Consider the following 15,336-nt stretch of genomic DNA (forward strand, 5'->3'; position numbering starts at 1 on the left):
GCGAGATGGTGCCAGGGTCCCCAGCCAGGGAACGAACGGAAGAACGAAACACTGACATCAGCTGGGGCCTGCCAGACCCGGAGGCAAAGTTCTCTGTCTTGATTTCGATGCAGTGCGTTCATGGCAATCCAAGTCCTGCCAAGAGCTGGAGGTGTCAACCTGGTGCTCGGGGGAGGGGTCTCAAAGAGAGAAGTGGAGGGGAGAGGTGGGGGCAGAAGGGCAGGTAGCATCTTCAGGGAGGCCAGGGTGTGAGAAAACCACAGGATGGGAAACTGGCCGTCTCACAGGAGGCAGGAGCAGAAAGAGGAGCGTGCCCTGGAGGCATGGAGGCCTGGGGAAGGAATCAGAAGACGGGGAACACAGTGTGGGGACTCCAAAGTCACAGCAGGGGAGAAGGCGCAGGTGGCCGGATCAGGGATAGTGCAGGGAGTCATGGACAGTGGGACCACCACTAGGCCTCTCGTTTCAGGACTGGTAAGTCACTGGTGACCTTTCAGAGAGGAGCTGGGCCAGAAGCCAAAGCACTGGGAGTTAAGCATTTGAGTGGGTGGCAAGGATATGTTAGAGCAGGTGTGGATCCCTGGTTCAAGAAGTTTGCCCATGAAAGGCAGGAAAGAGTCATCCAGCCGCACCAGGGGGCACGTTCCGAGGGCCGTTTGACCGCCCCCCAGGCCTTGGGAGAGCAGATGCAGACCATCAGGACCCTGTGTTTGACCCTCCAAGTGCAGTCCCTTCATGGCACCCCTTATCTCCCGGGATGGACTGAGGAAAGCTCCATTGGTGCCACATCTCATGGTCAGAGGGAAGGTGGGGAAGGCATGGGGAGGTTCTGTTAAAGGGAACTGAGAGTGGGGGTTGGGGGGTACTTTCTGCAGGGTCAAGAATCTGAAGAAAATGAAGTACTGAGGAGCCTGGGGAAAAAATGTCACAGGTCTTTGCTCAAAGTGAACGTCCCTGAGGCTGGTCATTAAAAATATCCCGGCTACAATGCTGCTCTTTCCTTGTAAGCCAAAAAGCACCCTGTTTTCACCCACTATCCCTCATACCATCTGGCAACGTGTCAAGTCACTCAGCAGCTGTGTGTCCTCCCTTGAAACTGGAGAGCTGACGTTTATCCCCAGTAATCTCCCGGCACTTTCTGCCACCTGCAGATGAGGCCCAGGCTATGTATAGCTGGGCGTTGGCACGTGATGGCTCCAGGCAGGAGGAAGGCGAGGGAGTGGAACAGCTATTTTACGAGATGGAAGTAAATATTGGGACTTCTTGAGGCTGGAATGGGTGGCCTCCGAGAGAGCTTTAGGGGAAAATGGAGGCTGTTGATGGTTTCTACTGGTGTTCTTAGGCTCCGTCTTTTGTCAATGCCAGGGACGAGACCCAAGAACCAGAGCTGTGTGTTCTTTCCACCATGCTGAGAAGCAGTGTAACAGTAAGAAAAAGAGCACCCATTGGGTGTTTTCTATGTGCTAGATACTGCTCCAGTCCCTTACATAGATTATCTTACTGGATCTTCCCAAAACCCACAGAAAGCAGAAGTTTGTAGTTGAGGAAATGGAGGCGTAGAAAGGTCAACCAACTTGCCCAAGGCCACACAGCACTTAAGTAACATAGCTGGGTTCCAACCTGACACTGTGGCTCCATTTTCAAAGATGATTTATTCATTTGACAGAGAGAGAGTACGCACAAGCAGGGGGAGCAGCAGAGGGAGAGGGAAAAGCAGGCTTCCTGCGGAGCAAGGAGTCCAAAATGGGGCTTGATCCCAGGACCCTGGGACCATGACCCGAGCTGAAGGCAGATGCCCAACCGACTGAGCCCCCCAGGTGCCCCAAAGCGTGTGCTTCTTTGTGGGGCAATATTGAGGGCTGCTGTTTATGTGTCATGTTCACCTTTTCCCGTGAATACAGGAGACGCTCTCGTTTCCTTCATAAATAAATCGGAAACGTATGGTCAGATTCGTTTGGGGTCCTGAGCCAAAGTGACCGTGCGTGTGGGTGTGAAGTAGAGGCAGGTGAGCGTGTAAAGGAGTACCTGGTGGCCGGCCTGGTCCGCCTCCTGCCCAGCACACAGCAGATGGTGAGGAGAGGCCTGCCTGGCGTGGGGCAGTGGGCAGCAGGCGGACACTCCTGGAACAGGCTCCGCGGGCACTCAGAAGCGGCTTTGGCTGGCGGGGCCCAGCACACTGCAAGATGGCGCACTGGCCGTCTTCCCACATAGCTGTTCAAACAGAAACAGCTTATCTGGATAAAGCTGCATCCAGTTGCTAGAAGAGGGAGCCTCTTCTAGCCTCCAAGGCCTCCAAGGCCTCTCTCGGAGAGAGCCTCCAAGGCTCTCGGGTACAGACTCAATGCTTTGGAGGGCTGGCTTTCTTGGTGGACAAAGTCACCTTAGATGCTAAGGCCGAGCTGTTAATGATATGAAAATCCTCCAGACCAACCAGAGGTGTCCAAACTATAAAAAAAAGGGGGGGGGCTGCTGTTTTGAAAGAAAAACCATGTGATTCTGAAACCTCCTATCCCTGAATTTTTCATCTTACTGCTTCATCTTATGATAGTTTTTTTTAAAGATTTTATTTATGTTTTTGACAGACAGAGATCACAAGTAGGCAGAGGCAGGCAGAGAGAGAGGGGGAAGCAGGCTCCCCGATGAACAGAGAGCCTGATGCAGGGCTCGATCCCAGGACCCCGGGATCATAACCTGAGCCGAAGGCAGAGGCTTTAACCCACTGAGCCACCCAGGCGCCCCTTATGATAGTTTGATAGTGGTGACTTTCATGGTATCTCATGTCTCCACTTAAAAAATGTATAGCATTGGTAGAAGGTCTACCTAAGGGATATCATGGCCAGACATCCTGTTTGGAATCAAGTATTGGACTGAGAAAAGAAAGTTCCAATGGTCTAAAAACTTCTGAATCAACAGTGGGTTTTCCATCTTGTAAAATCTCTATGAATTCTCTAGATGGAAGGAGAAATGATCTCTTTCCATCAGTTCAAGCCCTGATCTTCTAATAGCACTTCTGTCTTTCACTATCTGCCCCTGGGATGTGCACAGTAAACTCTCATCAATTATTTGGGAGGCACTTGGGCTCTAAGGAGATCTGCAATTTCAGAGTGGGCATGTATACCTTGTCTGAGAGAGCACTGGTTCTAGGAGAGGATTCATTCCCACAGCCAAACCAAAATAAGCCTGACCTCATCTGATTTTACAGAGGGCAGCAGGTGCAAGTTTGGAGGATGCCATTTTGGGGCCATGAACAGTTGGAAGAAATACCTGAATCCTGTGTGTGTTGCTATTCTCTGCCCACGGTTCCCACATCATTCCATCTGTAGATTTACTTGACTCCGGCAACTTCATTTTGCCTTCCTCTCTTGGGGTTTAGAAATGCAATCATAGGGACATTTGCCAGTGCTAAATAGGTCTGAAGGCAGGGTCAGCCTTGCAGAGCCTAGAGGTTTCTGCCCATGCTGGATATATACTTGGGACTGAGTGTCCTGTGGTTTTTTTTTTTTTTTTTTTAATCAGTTTTACCCATTTTTCAGTGGGATTAAGCAAGGATGACAAAAACATTCCTGGGTATGACAGGGTCAATCTAATTTTATACTTTTCCACTCAATGCTTCTTTTAATTAATTTAACTTTAAAGAGAGAGCAAGGAGAATGATATTTTCCGTATACGCAATAGATTTGCCATTGCTCACCTTTCCTTCCCTCTCTTTTCCTCCTTCCGTTCGTCCATCATTCATCCATCCCTCCATCCACCCATCCATCCAGCGTTTGCTGGATTTTTATTAAATCCCAAGTAGGCGTGAAACATTAGCCCATTTGCTCACACTGTTCATTTCAGTTCAACCTAGTCCAACTGTACAATTAAATGTTGCTCAAGTGTGGGTGAAAATCCAGAATACAAACTAAAGACACTTGTCCCTTTCTAAGCTGGCACTGCTTACAAACACGAAGCTATCCCTCTCAGCTGTTCCTTGGTGTCATGGAAGGAACATGTCCTTTGGAACCAAACAGATAGGAGTTCAAATCCTAATCCACCATTTTATAGCTTTGTGACTTTGGGCAATTTCCCCCTCTTAACTTTTGGGATCATTTCTTTGCATGCATTGTGAAAAAATGCTGTAAGAATTAAGTAAAATAATATACATAAAGCACCCATATCGGGTACGGTTTATGGTAAATTTATAGCAAGTGCTATCTCCCTTCTTCTTCTTCTCTTCTGTTCATTTAACATTCACTCAACAAATGCCACTGAGTGCCCACCATGAGCCAGACACTGATGTAGAAGCTGGCATATGGCAATGGAGGGAACATTTTGCTCTTGCCTGTATAGATTTTACATTCTGTAAGGGTGTCAGACAGTGGGCAATGTGTCAGCCTACTGCTATGGAGAAAGAGTAGGGAAGAGAGGTTAAAAGGAGTGCTCAGAGACTGAGCTATGTAGGAGGTCAGGCAAATAACTTCTTTTATAAGGTGCCTTTTAAGTAAAGAACTAAAGGAAGTGAGTTCTTAGCATTAATAAAAGAACATCTCTTTAGCTATAGGGAGCCACATCACCTGCATTTTGTTGTTTTTTTTTTTTTAAAGACTTTTTAAAAGATTTATTTATTTATGGGGGAGGGGACAGAGAGAGAGGGTCAGAGAGAGGGAGAGAGAGAATCTTCAAACAGACTCCCCGCTGAGCTTGGAGCCTGGCCCAGGGCTTGATCCCAGGACCCTGCAATCATGACCAGAGCTGAAACCAAGAGGCAGCTGCTTAACTGGCTCTGACTGAGTCTCCCAGGCACCCCTCCCCTGCATCTTGTAAGGAAGCAGGTATGAACATGTGACGGATAAAGGAATGAATATTTCTCTTTGGGTGGTCACAGGGCCATTTCACATTATAGAACACTTACTAGATTGCTCTAAGCAGATTTCCCATAGTTTCCTGTCAAACACTTTAACACCCATACATACAAACCCGTTAGTATCCCATATTCTCCAGGGTTCTCCACTTTGCCATTTCTTTGTGGAAAAGGGCAATGTGACATAGCAATCAAATGGATGATTTTTTTCCTTTCTGAAGGTACATCCTGTACCCTGCCCAAAGCTTACCCTCTGATCTGGCCTCAGAAAAATCCATAATTCCACTGGAAACCTCTCAAGTAGGGTAAGACTTCCCATGGCCCAAATATCCCCTTTTAAGGAGGTCCAAAATCTTAGTCCTTGGCTGTGAGAGGGGACAGTGGGTGAATACTGGGGCTTGAGTCCTAGGGCAGACCTAAACCCCTCCAACCCCAGAACCAATTTATGGCATCAGTTCAAACCAGAGCTATGTCAACAGACCAAAGATCAACCAGTTGGAACACGATTCTGGCCATCTGGAAAATTTCTCTAGCCCAGGAGACCACTGCTGTGCTTGGTAAACTCTAACCCAGAGTTAGGAATCACTAGGAAGAATCACTTGCAGAATCCCATTTAAATGTAACAAGCACCCAGGTGATGCCTTTGCCGCTGCTCTGGGGTCTGCATTTTGAGCATCAATTCTAAAGTGTCTACAAGCGTGGCTGCACATGAGAATTACCCGAAGAGCTTTTAAAAACTGATATTTTAAAAAACATCTCTTCTCCCATCACCAATTTAATCAGTATCTGGAGGGAGGAGACCCAAACACCAGAATTTTTTAAAAAGATTTATTTGAGAGAGAGAGAGGGAGAATACACAAGCAGGTGGTAAGGGGTGGGGGAGGCAGAGGAAATGGCAGAAAGAGAATCTCAAGCAGACCCCCCTCTGAGCAGAGAGTATGATGCAGGCCTCTATCTCAACCCCAAGAACATGACCTTGAGATCGTGACCTGAGCCGAAACACAGAGTTGGATGCTCAACCGGCTGAGCCACACAGTAACCCCAAGGCACCAGTATTGTTAAAAATTCTTTGGTGATTCCAGTATGTAGCCAAGGTTGAGAACTGTTGCAGTTAGCCTACAACATGGTCTAAATTTCAAGCCACAGGTGAAGAGAATTAGCATTTGATAAGCACTGGGTATATTTCAGGTACTCCTTTAGGCATTCTACATAGATTAATCTCCTAGTATCAGCGTAATAGTAATCAGCATAACAAGATAATATCTGATTCTTGTACAGCTTCTTACAATTTTATAAGAAATTTTTATTCACATGCATTCCATTTAAGTCTTTTAACTCACTGGCTGAAACTACATGATTGGTTTAATAGATGAGCGAAATGAGGTGCCTCTCCGGGACTCTCAAAAAGCAAGTGTGAGAGAATTTCAGGCACTCTGAACTCCAGTTGTCTGCTTTTCCTGAGCATGGCCCCCTCATCTGAGGTTGGATATAAGAGGCCGGCCATGCTCAGAAAGAGCACGAGAGTCACGTCAATGACATTGGGCACACTGCAGGGTCTAAAATCTAGTGTCACTCACTCCCAGCCAGAGAGATTTCACTGATATGCAAACTGATTAGGAGACTAAGTGCTGAATAGAGAAGGGAGCTCAGTCTGTTAGGGACCTTGGTAGACTGGGAGCAGCAGTATCAAGAGACTTCCTTAAGTAGCAATAGAACCCAGAGCCCTACACTGACCAGGATTCTGATTCTTGATTCTGCTACAGATGGTGGAACCAGCCTCCCTCATCCCCCACAGGGCATACTGAAAAATCTGTGCCAGAATCACCGTCAAAAATTATTGGAAAATAATCTGCTTACCGGCACTGGAAAATTGGTCATAACAACAAGCTGTCTTCCTACTGGTAGACAGGGCATTTCCAATCATCGTATGTGATGATGTGCATTCAGTATCTAAGAGGGCGTGGGAGAGAGCCACCGGGAAGGTTGTGTGTGGATGGCAGCAGCTTTTATGCGGTGAGCGGAAGTGGGACCTCGTAAGCAGGAAGAACGGAAGGTCCCTGCAGGGGGACGCTCAGGAGCAGCGTCTGACCTTGCACCCTAGCTAAGTTCTGTTGAAAAATACTAGGAGACCTGGGTCAACCTGGCATGCAGCTAGCAGGATGCTGTGGCTATTCCTGCAAGACTCCAGGCTGCCTGCCCATCTAAGAGACCTAGCTCATCCTAAACAACCGAAGCGGCTGTCAGCTGCTCACAGCGAGGAAAGCAGCACAGCTCGTTCATCTTCTGTTCACTGACTCATTCATTCATTCATTCATTCACGTATTCATGCTGACGTGACTCAGAGTCTGGTAAGGGCAGTGCATATTTGATCAACTGATAGTTCTGTTCAGGGATTCACATTACTTATTTTCAGGCTCTAAAACATTCTGTAACTTGCCTGAGTAGATCTCCCATGGTTTCTCCTAATCCAATAAATGTGTATTGATTACAGGTTGGCCTATTCACTCGCTCCCCCAAAACATACATACCCAGTTAATAGTATCATCTTTGAACATGAGATGTGATATAGAATGCCCAGAGATCCTGAAACCAAGGTCCATGCACGTCTCCTTTCTCCTTTCCTTCTAGAGGTGCTGAGGTAGCAAGACATCGTTTTTATATGGGCATGAAGCTCTCTAGGAAAAAGTTTCAGTCCTCTTTCCTTTCTCCTTGTTCAGGCTGGAATGCTGTTTTCCAGGAAGTGGAGTGGTGTAGAGGAAAGGCAGTGGGCCTTGGACTTGGGGATAATATCCGTGTGAAGGCAGGTGGGGATAGGAAGAAGTAAACCGTTCCCATAACTGCTTGGGTGTTTGGAACGCCAATCCCAGGGAGCTAAGGAACTCCTAATGTGGAAGCCATATCGCTTATGCACAGCCCCCTCTGCCATCCTCTGCCTCCTTCTGCTGTCCAGTACCCTACACCCCCAGATCATTCATCCAGCTGTGTTTTTGACTCACAAGCCGATTGTGGTCCTTGCCCATATCAATTTGATTCCATTTGCTTTTTTTTCCACTTCCTCTATTACCAAGTTTGCTTTGAATTCAGGTTGCCCTCCAGAGGTTTCCAATCCAGAGAGAGAACTTCCACGTATGTCTCCATGGAGAGAAAGAATAAGGTAAAAGGAGCTGGAAGGAGACTGGAAGAATCCCTCAAAGACGGACGGCACCAGAACTGAGAATGTGGAAGAAGCCCAGTTCGTAAATGGTGTGGGCGAAGTGGCTGAGTATTATCAAGCACAGACTCAGTCAGCAAAGTCATGGAGATCAGAGGGAGAGCTGCACATGGGGGCAGACATCAAGAATCTGTGAGCAATGGCAAGTCCTCTCTGCCCTCTGGGGCTCAGCTGGCTGAGAATAAGCAACATGGCACCGTGTTATCAGTCCTGAGCTCTCTGCAAGTGGCCTGGTGTCCTCAGTCTGTAAAGTGGCAGGGTTAGGGTGGGTGGTATCTAAAATGATGACTGGAAAGGGGAGCACCGGCTGCAAGTTGACAATATTTGTCAAAGTACCTTCCGTATGCCTGAACCACGCTCTTGCCAGACTAACTCATCGTCACACCACCACTGTCTCCACTTTACAAAACAAGGAGCCTGACCACAGACAGACTTCCTCCTTGAGAACTGGACTCGAATCTACCTGATTTGAAAGTCCATGTTTTAGAGCACACCACCTCTCAAGCATTCTAACCCAAGAGAGGTCGGTGACATTGGAGGACTTTCTCTGGCAACGTTTGTGGAACACATGATAGCAGCAATGGCTTGCATTGCAGTTTCAAGGGGGGGGAGTCAAAGCAAGAAACAAAAGAGCAGGGAAGAATCGGAATCATTGGGCAGATCCTCCTCTTGAGTCTGAGTCCTATGATGCTAACAGAATCTGGCCTCTACGGCATAACTCTGTGTACTGTCTTGGCTGAAGCTGAAGGAAACTGTATAAAATTGCAACCAAATGGTGTTGACACCTCAACAGAAAACTGGGGGAAAGTCAGAAAATTAATTCATGGGAGAAAAAAATGTAAATGGCAGGTAATTTAATAGGAAAATCCCATTTAGCTAAAAAAAAAAAAAATCAAAGAATTTTTGATGAAACTGTACAATGAAAATCTAAACAAAGATTTTTAAAACTCTGAAAATTGTGTCAACATCCCAAAATAGGCCACTTATCTTAAAAATATGCATGGTCATACAGTGGAATGCTAGGCCAGCATTAACATTTGCCAAGAATATAACACTCTATGATGACAGAGGAATGCTCACAATATACTGAAATAAAAAAAAGGAAACAAAATTATATTAATAATACAAAACAACTGAAAAATGTATGTTTGCATATAGACAGAAAATATGGGAGAGAAATCTCTCAGTACGTGAACTGTTTCTTTCTGTGTGGCTATTATTTTTGTCTTTGTTTTTCTTTTCCATGTATTCTGACATTTCTAAGTGAGTATGTGCTCTTTGTGGATGAAATGCCCAACCAGGAATCAAGATTACCAGCTGGCTGAGTCCCATCACTACAAAGCCACAGCTCTGAAGTAAAGGGCTCAGAGCAATCTAGATGCTTCTTAAAGACAACGTTTCATCAGACACGTCATTCATTCAGCAAGCCTCTACAGAACACCTCTACCGAACTATGTACCCCGCATCACCCCTGGTGCCTTCCAGAGCCAGACCCAGCCAAACTGGACAGCAGTTTGAATTTGGTGCCTCCTGGTATCATTTTATTTGCACTTTTTCTGCCTAAGCTTTTAGTGACCTTACATTCTTTCCCTTTATCAGACCTTGTTCTCACTCAGAACTCAAACTCGGTCAGACGCAGGTACAGTGATTGGCAATATTTTAAATGATCTGCCCACAGGGCTTTAACAAAATAGGGACAAAAACCCTACCTACCCTAAAAGAATGAGGCCATCATGGCCAAATTCTAGGAAAATTTGGTGGGGAGATACTTGAGTGTTGTCAGAACCCTTCCTCCTGCAGTTCCTTCCCCAGCCCTTGCTTCTTGCCTGGTAAATTCCACTCATTGTAACAAACCAGTTCTTCCTTGTCATGCCTTCCACTTCTCTCCCAGAGAGTGGGGCTCTTGTTTGTGCTCTCAGAGAACCTTATAAGCCTCTCTATTATTACAATGAGCTCCTTGCACTGTAGATTTTGTTTGCCCTTCTTCCATAATGGGCAACCCACGTGTCTCCTTTTCCTTTATCCATAGTATCTCTCCCCTGCCCAAACCCCAACGTGCAAGTGACAGATGTATGTGTGACTGATCAGCATTTCAAGACCCCAAGTCGGGGAGTGCCTCCTCACCCTGCAGACAGGGCTGTTGCTGGGTCTTTTCATGGTCATCCCTTAGAGTGGCAGGCAAAATCCATTCGAGTGGCAGGAGCTATGGTCAGCTCCTTTAAGTTTTTGTCAGAACGGGGCAGCCCTTACATGACAAGTTATGAGCTCCTAATCCCTAAAATTCTCTTAGGTGTTTTGGCTGGCGGTGAGGCAAGGAGGGGAGTGACAGCTCATCATTGTAGAATGCAATCGACTTAATGGGTTGGAATCAATATTTTTTAATTGAAAAAGATCAAAATAGACAAGAACAGAACAGAATGAAATAGAAGAAAAGGAATTTTGTTAAAAATCCAAGTATTCCCCAAACAGTAATAGTCCCTTGAAATCTCTGTTTCCTGTGTGTGGATGCATGCATGTGTCCATGATCACTGGGTCAGAGTGAGTTATGATAGAAACGTCGGAAGCCACCTCCCTGAACAAGTTGGAGGAAAGGAGCCCTGTCCCTGCCCTGTCTGCCCATGTCTGAGACCTCATTCCTGTGGACATTCGCTGGGAGCTGCCTCCTCTTCTCTTAGCCCCCAGCAGCCACAGCCCCGGCACTGGCAGAGGATTTCCCTTAATGCAGCTTGGGGGGGGGGGGGGGGTCCAGGGAATTAAAAGGACAAAATAACTGTTTTGATGAGGAGAGAAGTATAGAGGCTTACATCCCTTTCTTTCTACCCATGGTATTCCCAGAACCTTTTTTGTCCTGGACTCTGAGAAAGAGTCTGCACTTGACAGGTACCCCAGCAAATCCCCCTCCGCTCCCGGGTCATCACTAAGGAAGCAGGGACTCTTCCCTGGTTGGGACAGCTACGTGACTGGTATCCTGTTTTGGGATGGGGGGGAGGTTGCTCTGTGCTTCTCAACCCTGCTGCTGATACAGCTGGCCTCTCCAGGCCCAAGCCCATGGGCGGAGCAACTCTATTTAAGGCAGACTAGAAAGGATCCTCAACAGGGTATCTAGCAGCTAACTAAACATCATCTTATTTGGTTACAGCAGCAGTGCAATGCAGGGGCTAAGACCACCTTCGCCTGCACTGATTGAGTGACCCTGGGCAACTTACCCTCTCTGAGACTCAGTGTCCCCTTCTGTAAAATGGGGATAGGAACTATGCCAATGTCATAGAAATATTGTAAGGATTCAACATGTTAACATATACAAAGTGCTCAGAACAGTCTCTGTACACAGTGAGCATCCAATAAATATTATTGTTATTTAATTATTTCTTACATAGGTATAATGATTGTTTTTCCCATATTTATAGATAAGAAAAAGAGACTCAGAGAAATTAAGTCCCTGCCCTATATCATGTGCCCAGGAAAAGCAAAGCCAAAATATAAATCTAGATCTCCCTGACTTCATGTTCTGTGTCCTTCTCCTCCTAATGATTCCCACCTCAGCTTCAGCAGCCTGTGGGACATCGCCTATGCCCCATGGGTCTCTGCCAGGCACTCTCGGATCAAAGGTGTCTGAAGGGATGGTGAGCCCAGGGGAAAGTCCTTTCTCAGGTCTACGTGGCCCTAGGTCTTTGGGGGAGATACATTCTTGAGGGAGTGTGTGTGTGTATGTGTGTGCAAGTGTATGTGTGTGCGTGGGTGCGCATGTATTTTAATATGCTGGAGATCATTACTCGTACTGGCATTCTTTCTGAGTTACAGGCTATCAGACAGTGACGAGCATGTGGGGTGGAATCCTTATGTCTTCAAAGAACTTCTTCAGAAAAGTGTCTCTTGATAACTGAGTAGGGCCATTTGAAACAGAGATGACGATGTCAGTATTTCAGGGGCTAAGCAGCAGCTATGCTGTATGTCCTGGTTTCTTCCAGCCTCTGATATTCCCATATATAGTACAAAGATCTAAAAACTGTCCCTGCTTTCTCTTTGCTTGCAACCCACAGAGGGAACTGAATTTCCACTTCCAGCCCACGGGATAAGCCTGGGGAAATATATGATGGTAGTTGTGATATTTTTAAAATGCTTAGCTTTTTGTCAACCCAAGCTCTCTGTAATAACCACGCCACCATACAGAAGAGCTCTGAAAATAGGTGTTTGTATGATCAAGAGACACTTAGAATTCTCAAGTACTTTTTAAATTATATTTTATGATATTTGAGATGATTTTCATGGAATTTATTGGTATCTATTTGGAGGGATTCAAATCTACATGTGTTTGATATATGGTAACTTTGTTAATCAAAATATTGATTCTGTTGAGCTTTCTGATATGCTAGCTAATAAGCTGCTATAATTCTCAAATAGCCCTGTCCCCAGGTTTGTGCCTAAGCTGGGCGTGGGGCTGTGAAGGGATCTTGGTGACTACTAGAATTCCTGGCATTCACAGGTGCTCCTGAAGTGTAAGCAACCTTACACTGTCCAGAAGGTGTTGTGGGAATTGGCCCTGGAGCACTCACCAAGGATTAGAGAATGCACCCCCATGCCAGGCTTACAAACTGGCCATGTAATACAGATAAAATAAGAACTGACTTCAGCATCTGCCCTGAACACACACCAATAACTTTCTGAGAAAAAAAAAAAAAATCCCGCTAATGAACGTGTTACTACAGATCTCCGCATATGCACACTGTGCAATGTTGACCGAACCCAAATCCCTAGAGGCAAAGACCACTTTGTGATATTCCCCATCTGACCCATGTGGAGAAGCAAGGTCAAATGCCTCCTGTCTCTCCAGGATCATGGGGAAACTTCAGGGAGCGGAGAGGGGGGAGTTAGCACACGAAATGGAAACCACAGATCATCTCTGAATTGCATTTCGACCAGGCTTTTCAATGATAGATTTAACATTGACTATTGCCCTTGAAAAGTCAAGAGGACCATCAGGTGACAGAGTTTAAATCAGAACTATGTGTTGTGCAACACATCTGACTGCCCCCATTTTAGGAGCCGGGACCCACACTTTGCTCTTCCCACAGCCCAGCTTTGCAACAAGGATATCTTCAGATTCAAACCAGACTAAACTGCAGCTGGACTTCAGGACAGAGTCTCCGCACCGGTGTTCCCACCTCCCAGCCGCTGGCCAGCCCATGCGCCCTGGGATAATGCGGTGAGCAGGTCCCCAGCTTACCTCGAGCACAATTTCTTTCAGTTGGAACTGTTTCTGTGCAACTTTGTCTGAGGACACTGCCTCATGGTAGTAGAGGCAGAGCACATCGTATTTCTTCAAAACCTGCTTGAAGTTTTTCTCTGTGAGACTGACCACGCGGTCCTTGCCATCATACGTGGGGAAGTTGAGCCCCTCTTCTGCCCGGCAGGAGGACAGCAGGTAGACCCCCACGATGAACAGGTGCACTCTCTCCATCTGGGAGAAGTTTCGTTTCACTTTTCCAGGAAGCCTGAGTGCGGGAAAGCGGCCGGAAGACTCCAGAGGACTGGCTGAGAGAAGTGGGGAGCAGAGAAGTAGATTCGGTCCCTCCCCTCTGTCCCTCCTGGGCCCGAGGACCAACTCCCCACCTCCTGGGCTCCAACCAAGCAGTACTCTTAGGCTCAGGACACACGCGTGCGGAGACTGAGGGCCAAGCTGAGCGGCCAATCCCCAGATACCTCGCATAGCTCGGCCCAGCCCCTGTCTCATCAGGAACTCCATTTTTAGGATGCAGTTGTTTCAGGCTAAAAATAAATCATGCAATGAATAAAATAGTTAGATATGCCTCTGTTGAGGGATTCGCTGACACGGTCTGTCCGAGGGGTAGGAAGGGAGGAGGCAGGAGGGAAAGAGGAGAATGTGTGCAGCAGACATAAGGAGGCCAGCAAGGTCAAGGGAGAGAAAGAGACTCAAGAAGGAGGGAGAGACGAGGAGAGGGGAAAGAGATGGGACAGTAGTGGGACAAGTCAGTGAAGATGCTTGCACAGACACAGGGTCACCCAGACCTTGGATTTGGGGAGAGTATTCAGCCTGTCCCCTCCTGGCAGGTTACTTGTCCCCTAACACTGCTCACACAGGAGCCAAGTGCAGCCCCGAGGTGAGCTTCACATTCTGCACCTGCCTTTCCCTGCCTCCCATCCTCTCTTCTTGGGAACTTGGCCCTGGCTGGCCGCTGTACCATGCATGCTGACACGGCTCTGCCAGGCACTAGGCAAGCAATATAGGGACACCCTGCCTGCTAGCCCACCAGGGGCCACAGTTCCTCTTGATTTTGGCTTAGGCTGTGATGTCGGGGTTCATGGGATTGAGCCCCATGTCCAGCTCTGTGCTCAGTGGAGAGTCTGCTTGAGATTCTTTCTCCCTCTTCCTCTGCCCCTCCCCCTGCTCATGCGCTCTCTCTAAAATAAATAAATAAATAAATATTAAAATATATTTTAAAATATTTTAAATAAAATAAAAATTCAACAGTCTTCCTCAGAAACCGTCTTAGATTTTTTTGCTACCACCTCTGTCATTTTTTTTTTTTTACCTTAACCCCTAATGTAACATTTTTGCCCCTTCCTTCTTCTTTAAAGACAGATTTGTACACAAAGCCTAGAAGTTGAACAGAGAGTTCCAGTCCCCATCTGCCTTTTAATGATTGAATACACTTTGGAGGGGGTCACTCGTTCTCTCTGGTTCTCAGCTCCCCCCTTGTCAAATAACACTCTATTGCAAGGTTTGGAACATACAGATGGAAAAGCATTATTATAAAAATCAAGTGCCCAAACATGGTAGCTGTCATACCTAACTTTATTCTTGCTGGAAATGGTAGAACATGGGTTATTATACTACTTGTCAATTTCTAATAATAATGGTTTGTGAATCCTTTCTTATCCATTTTCCGCTTGAATCTAGCAGACAATTGGGGCAGAAGTGATTAGTGTTAGTTTCACAGGTGAGCAAACTGAGATTCAGAGATTGGCAACTTGTCTGAGATTGCCTTATTAACTGCCAACATGAGGACTTGGGAATCTGGTGCTCCTGGTCGTCTTACCTCCAACTCAGGGCAATTCCCTGCAAATACCGCCTTTCTTAAGTGGCTCCTCAACCATCACTTCTGGTTAAACAACAGGCCAGTCATATCTTTCGACTCTTTAGAGTGGTCAATGGCTCTTAAAATTTGGACCAAATTTTTGTCTTTCTTGGACTGGGAAACCAGCTTTGGCAAGAGTGAGGACTCTTTCATGCATAACTTTTACAGAGGATTGAAGGATAGGAGAA

General features: G+C 46.6%; 1 protein-coding gene and 1 long non-coding RNA gene across 3 annotated transcripts in view; one reads left to right on the top strand and one right to left on the bottom strand.

The window, feature by feature from the left end:
• Positions 1 to 13,282, top strand: part of LOC131809612 (uncharacterized) — a 41,954-nt gene extending 28,672 nt beyond the window's left edge. For both annotated transcript variants that reach the window (XR_009345236.1, XR_009345235.1), the window contains one exon: positions 7,925 to 13,282. This is a non-coding gene — a long non-coding RNA (uncharacterized LOC131809612). The remainder of the gene's footprint in view (positions 1 to 7,924) is intronic.
• Positions 1 to 13,794, bottom strand: part of CASQ2 (calsequestrin 2) — a 60,901-nt gene extending 47,107 nt beyond the window's left edge. Inside the window, exon 1 of the mRNA XM_059136834.1 lies at positions 13,276 to 13,794. Within this exon, the coding sequence (XP_058992817.1) occupies positions 13,276 to 13,794 (519 nt within the window). The remainder of the gene's footprint in view (positions 1 to 13,275) is intronic.
• Between the last annotated feature and the right edge of the window lie 1,542 nt (positions 13,795 to 15,336).

This window comes from Mustela lutreola, chromosome 10 (genome assembly GCF_030435805.1).
Source record: "Mustela lutreola isolate mMusLut2 chromosome 10, mMusLut2.pri, whole genome shotgun sequence".
NCBI classification, from domain to species: Eukaryota; Metazoa; Chordata; class Mammalia; order Carnivora; family Mustelidae; genus Mustela; species Mustela lutreola.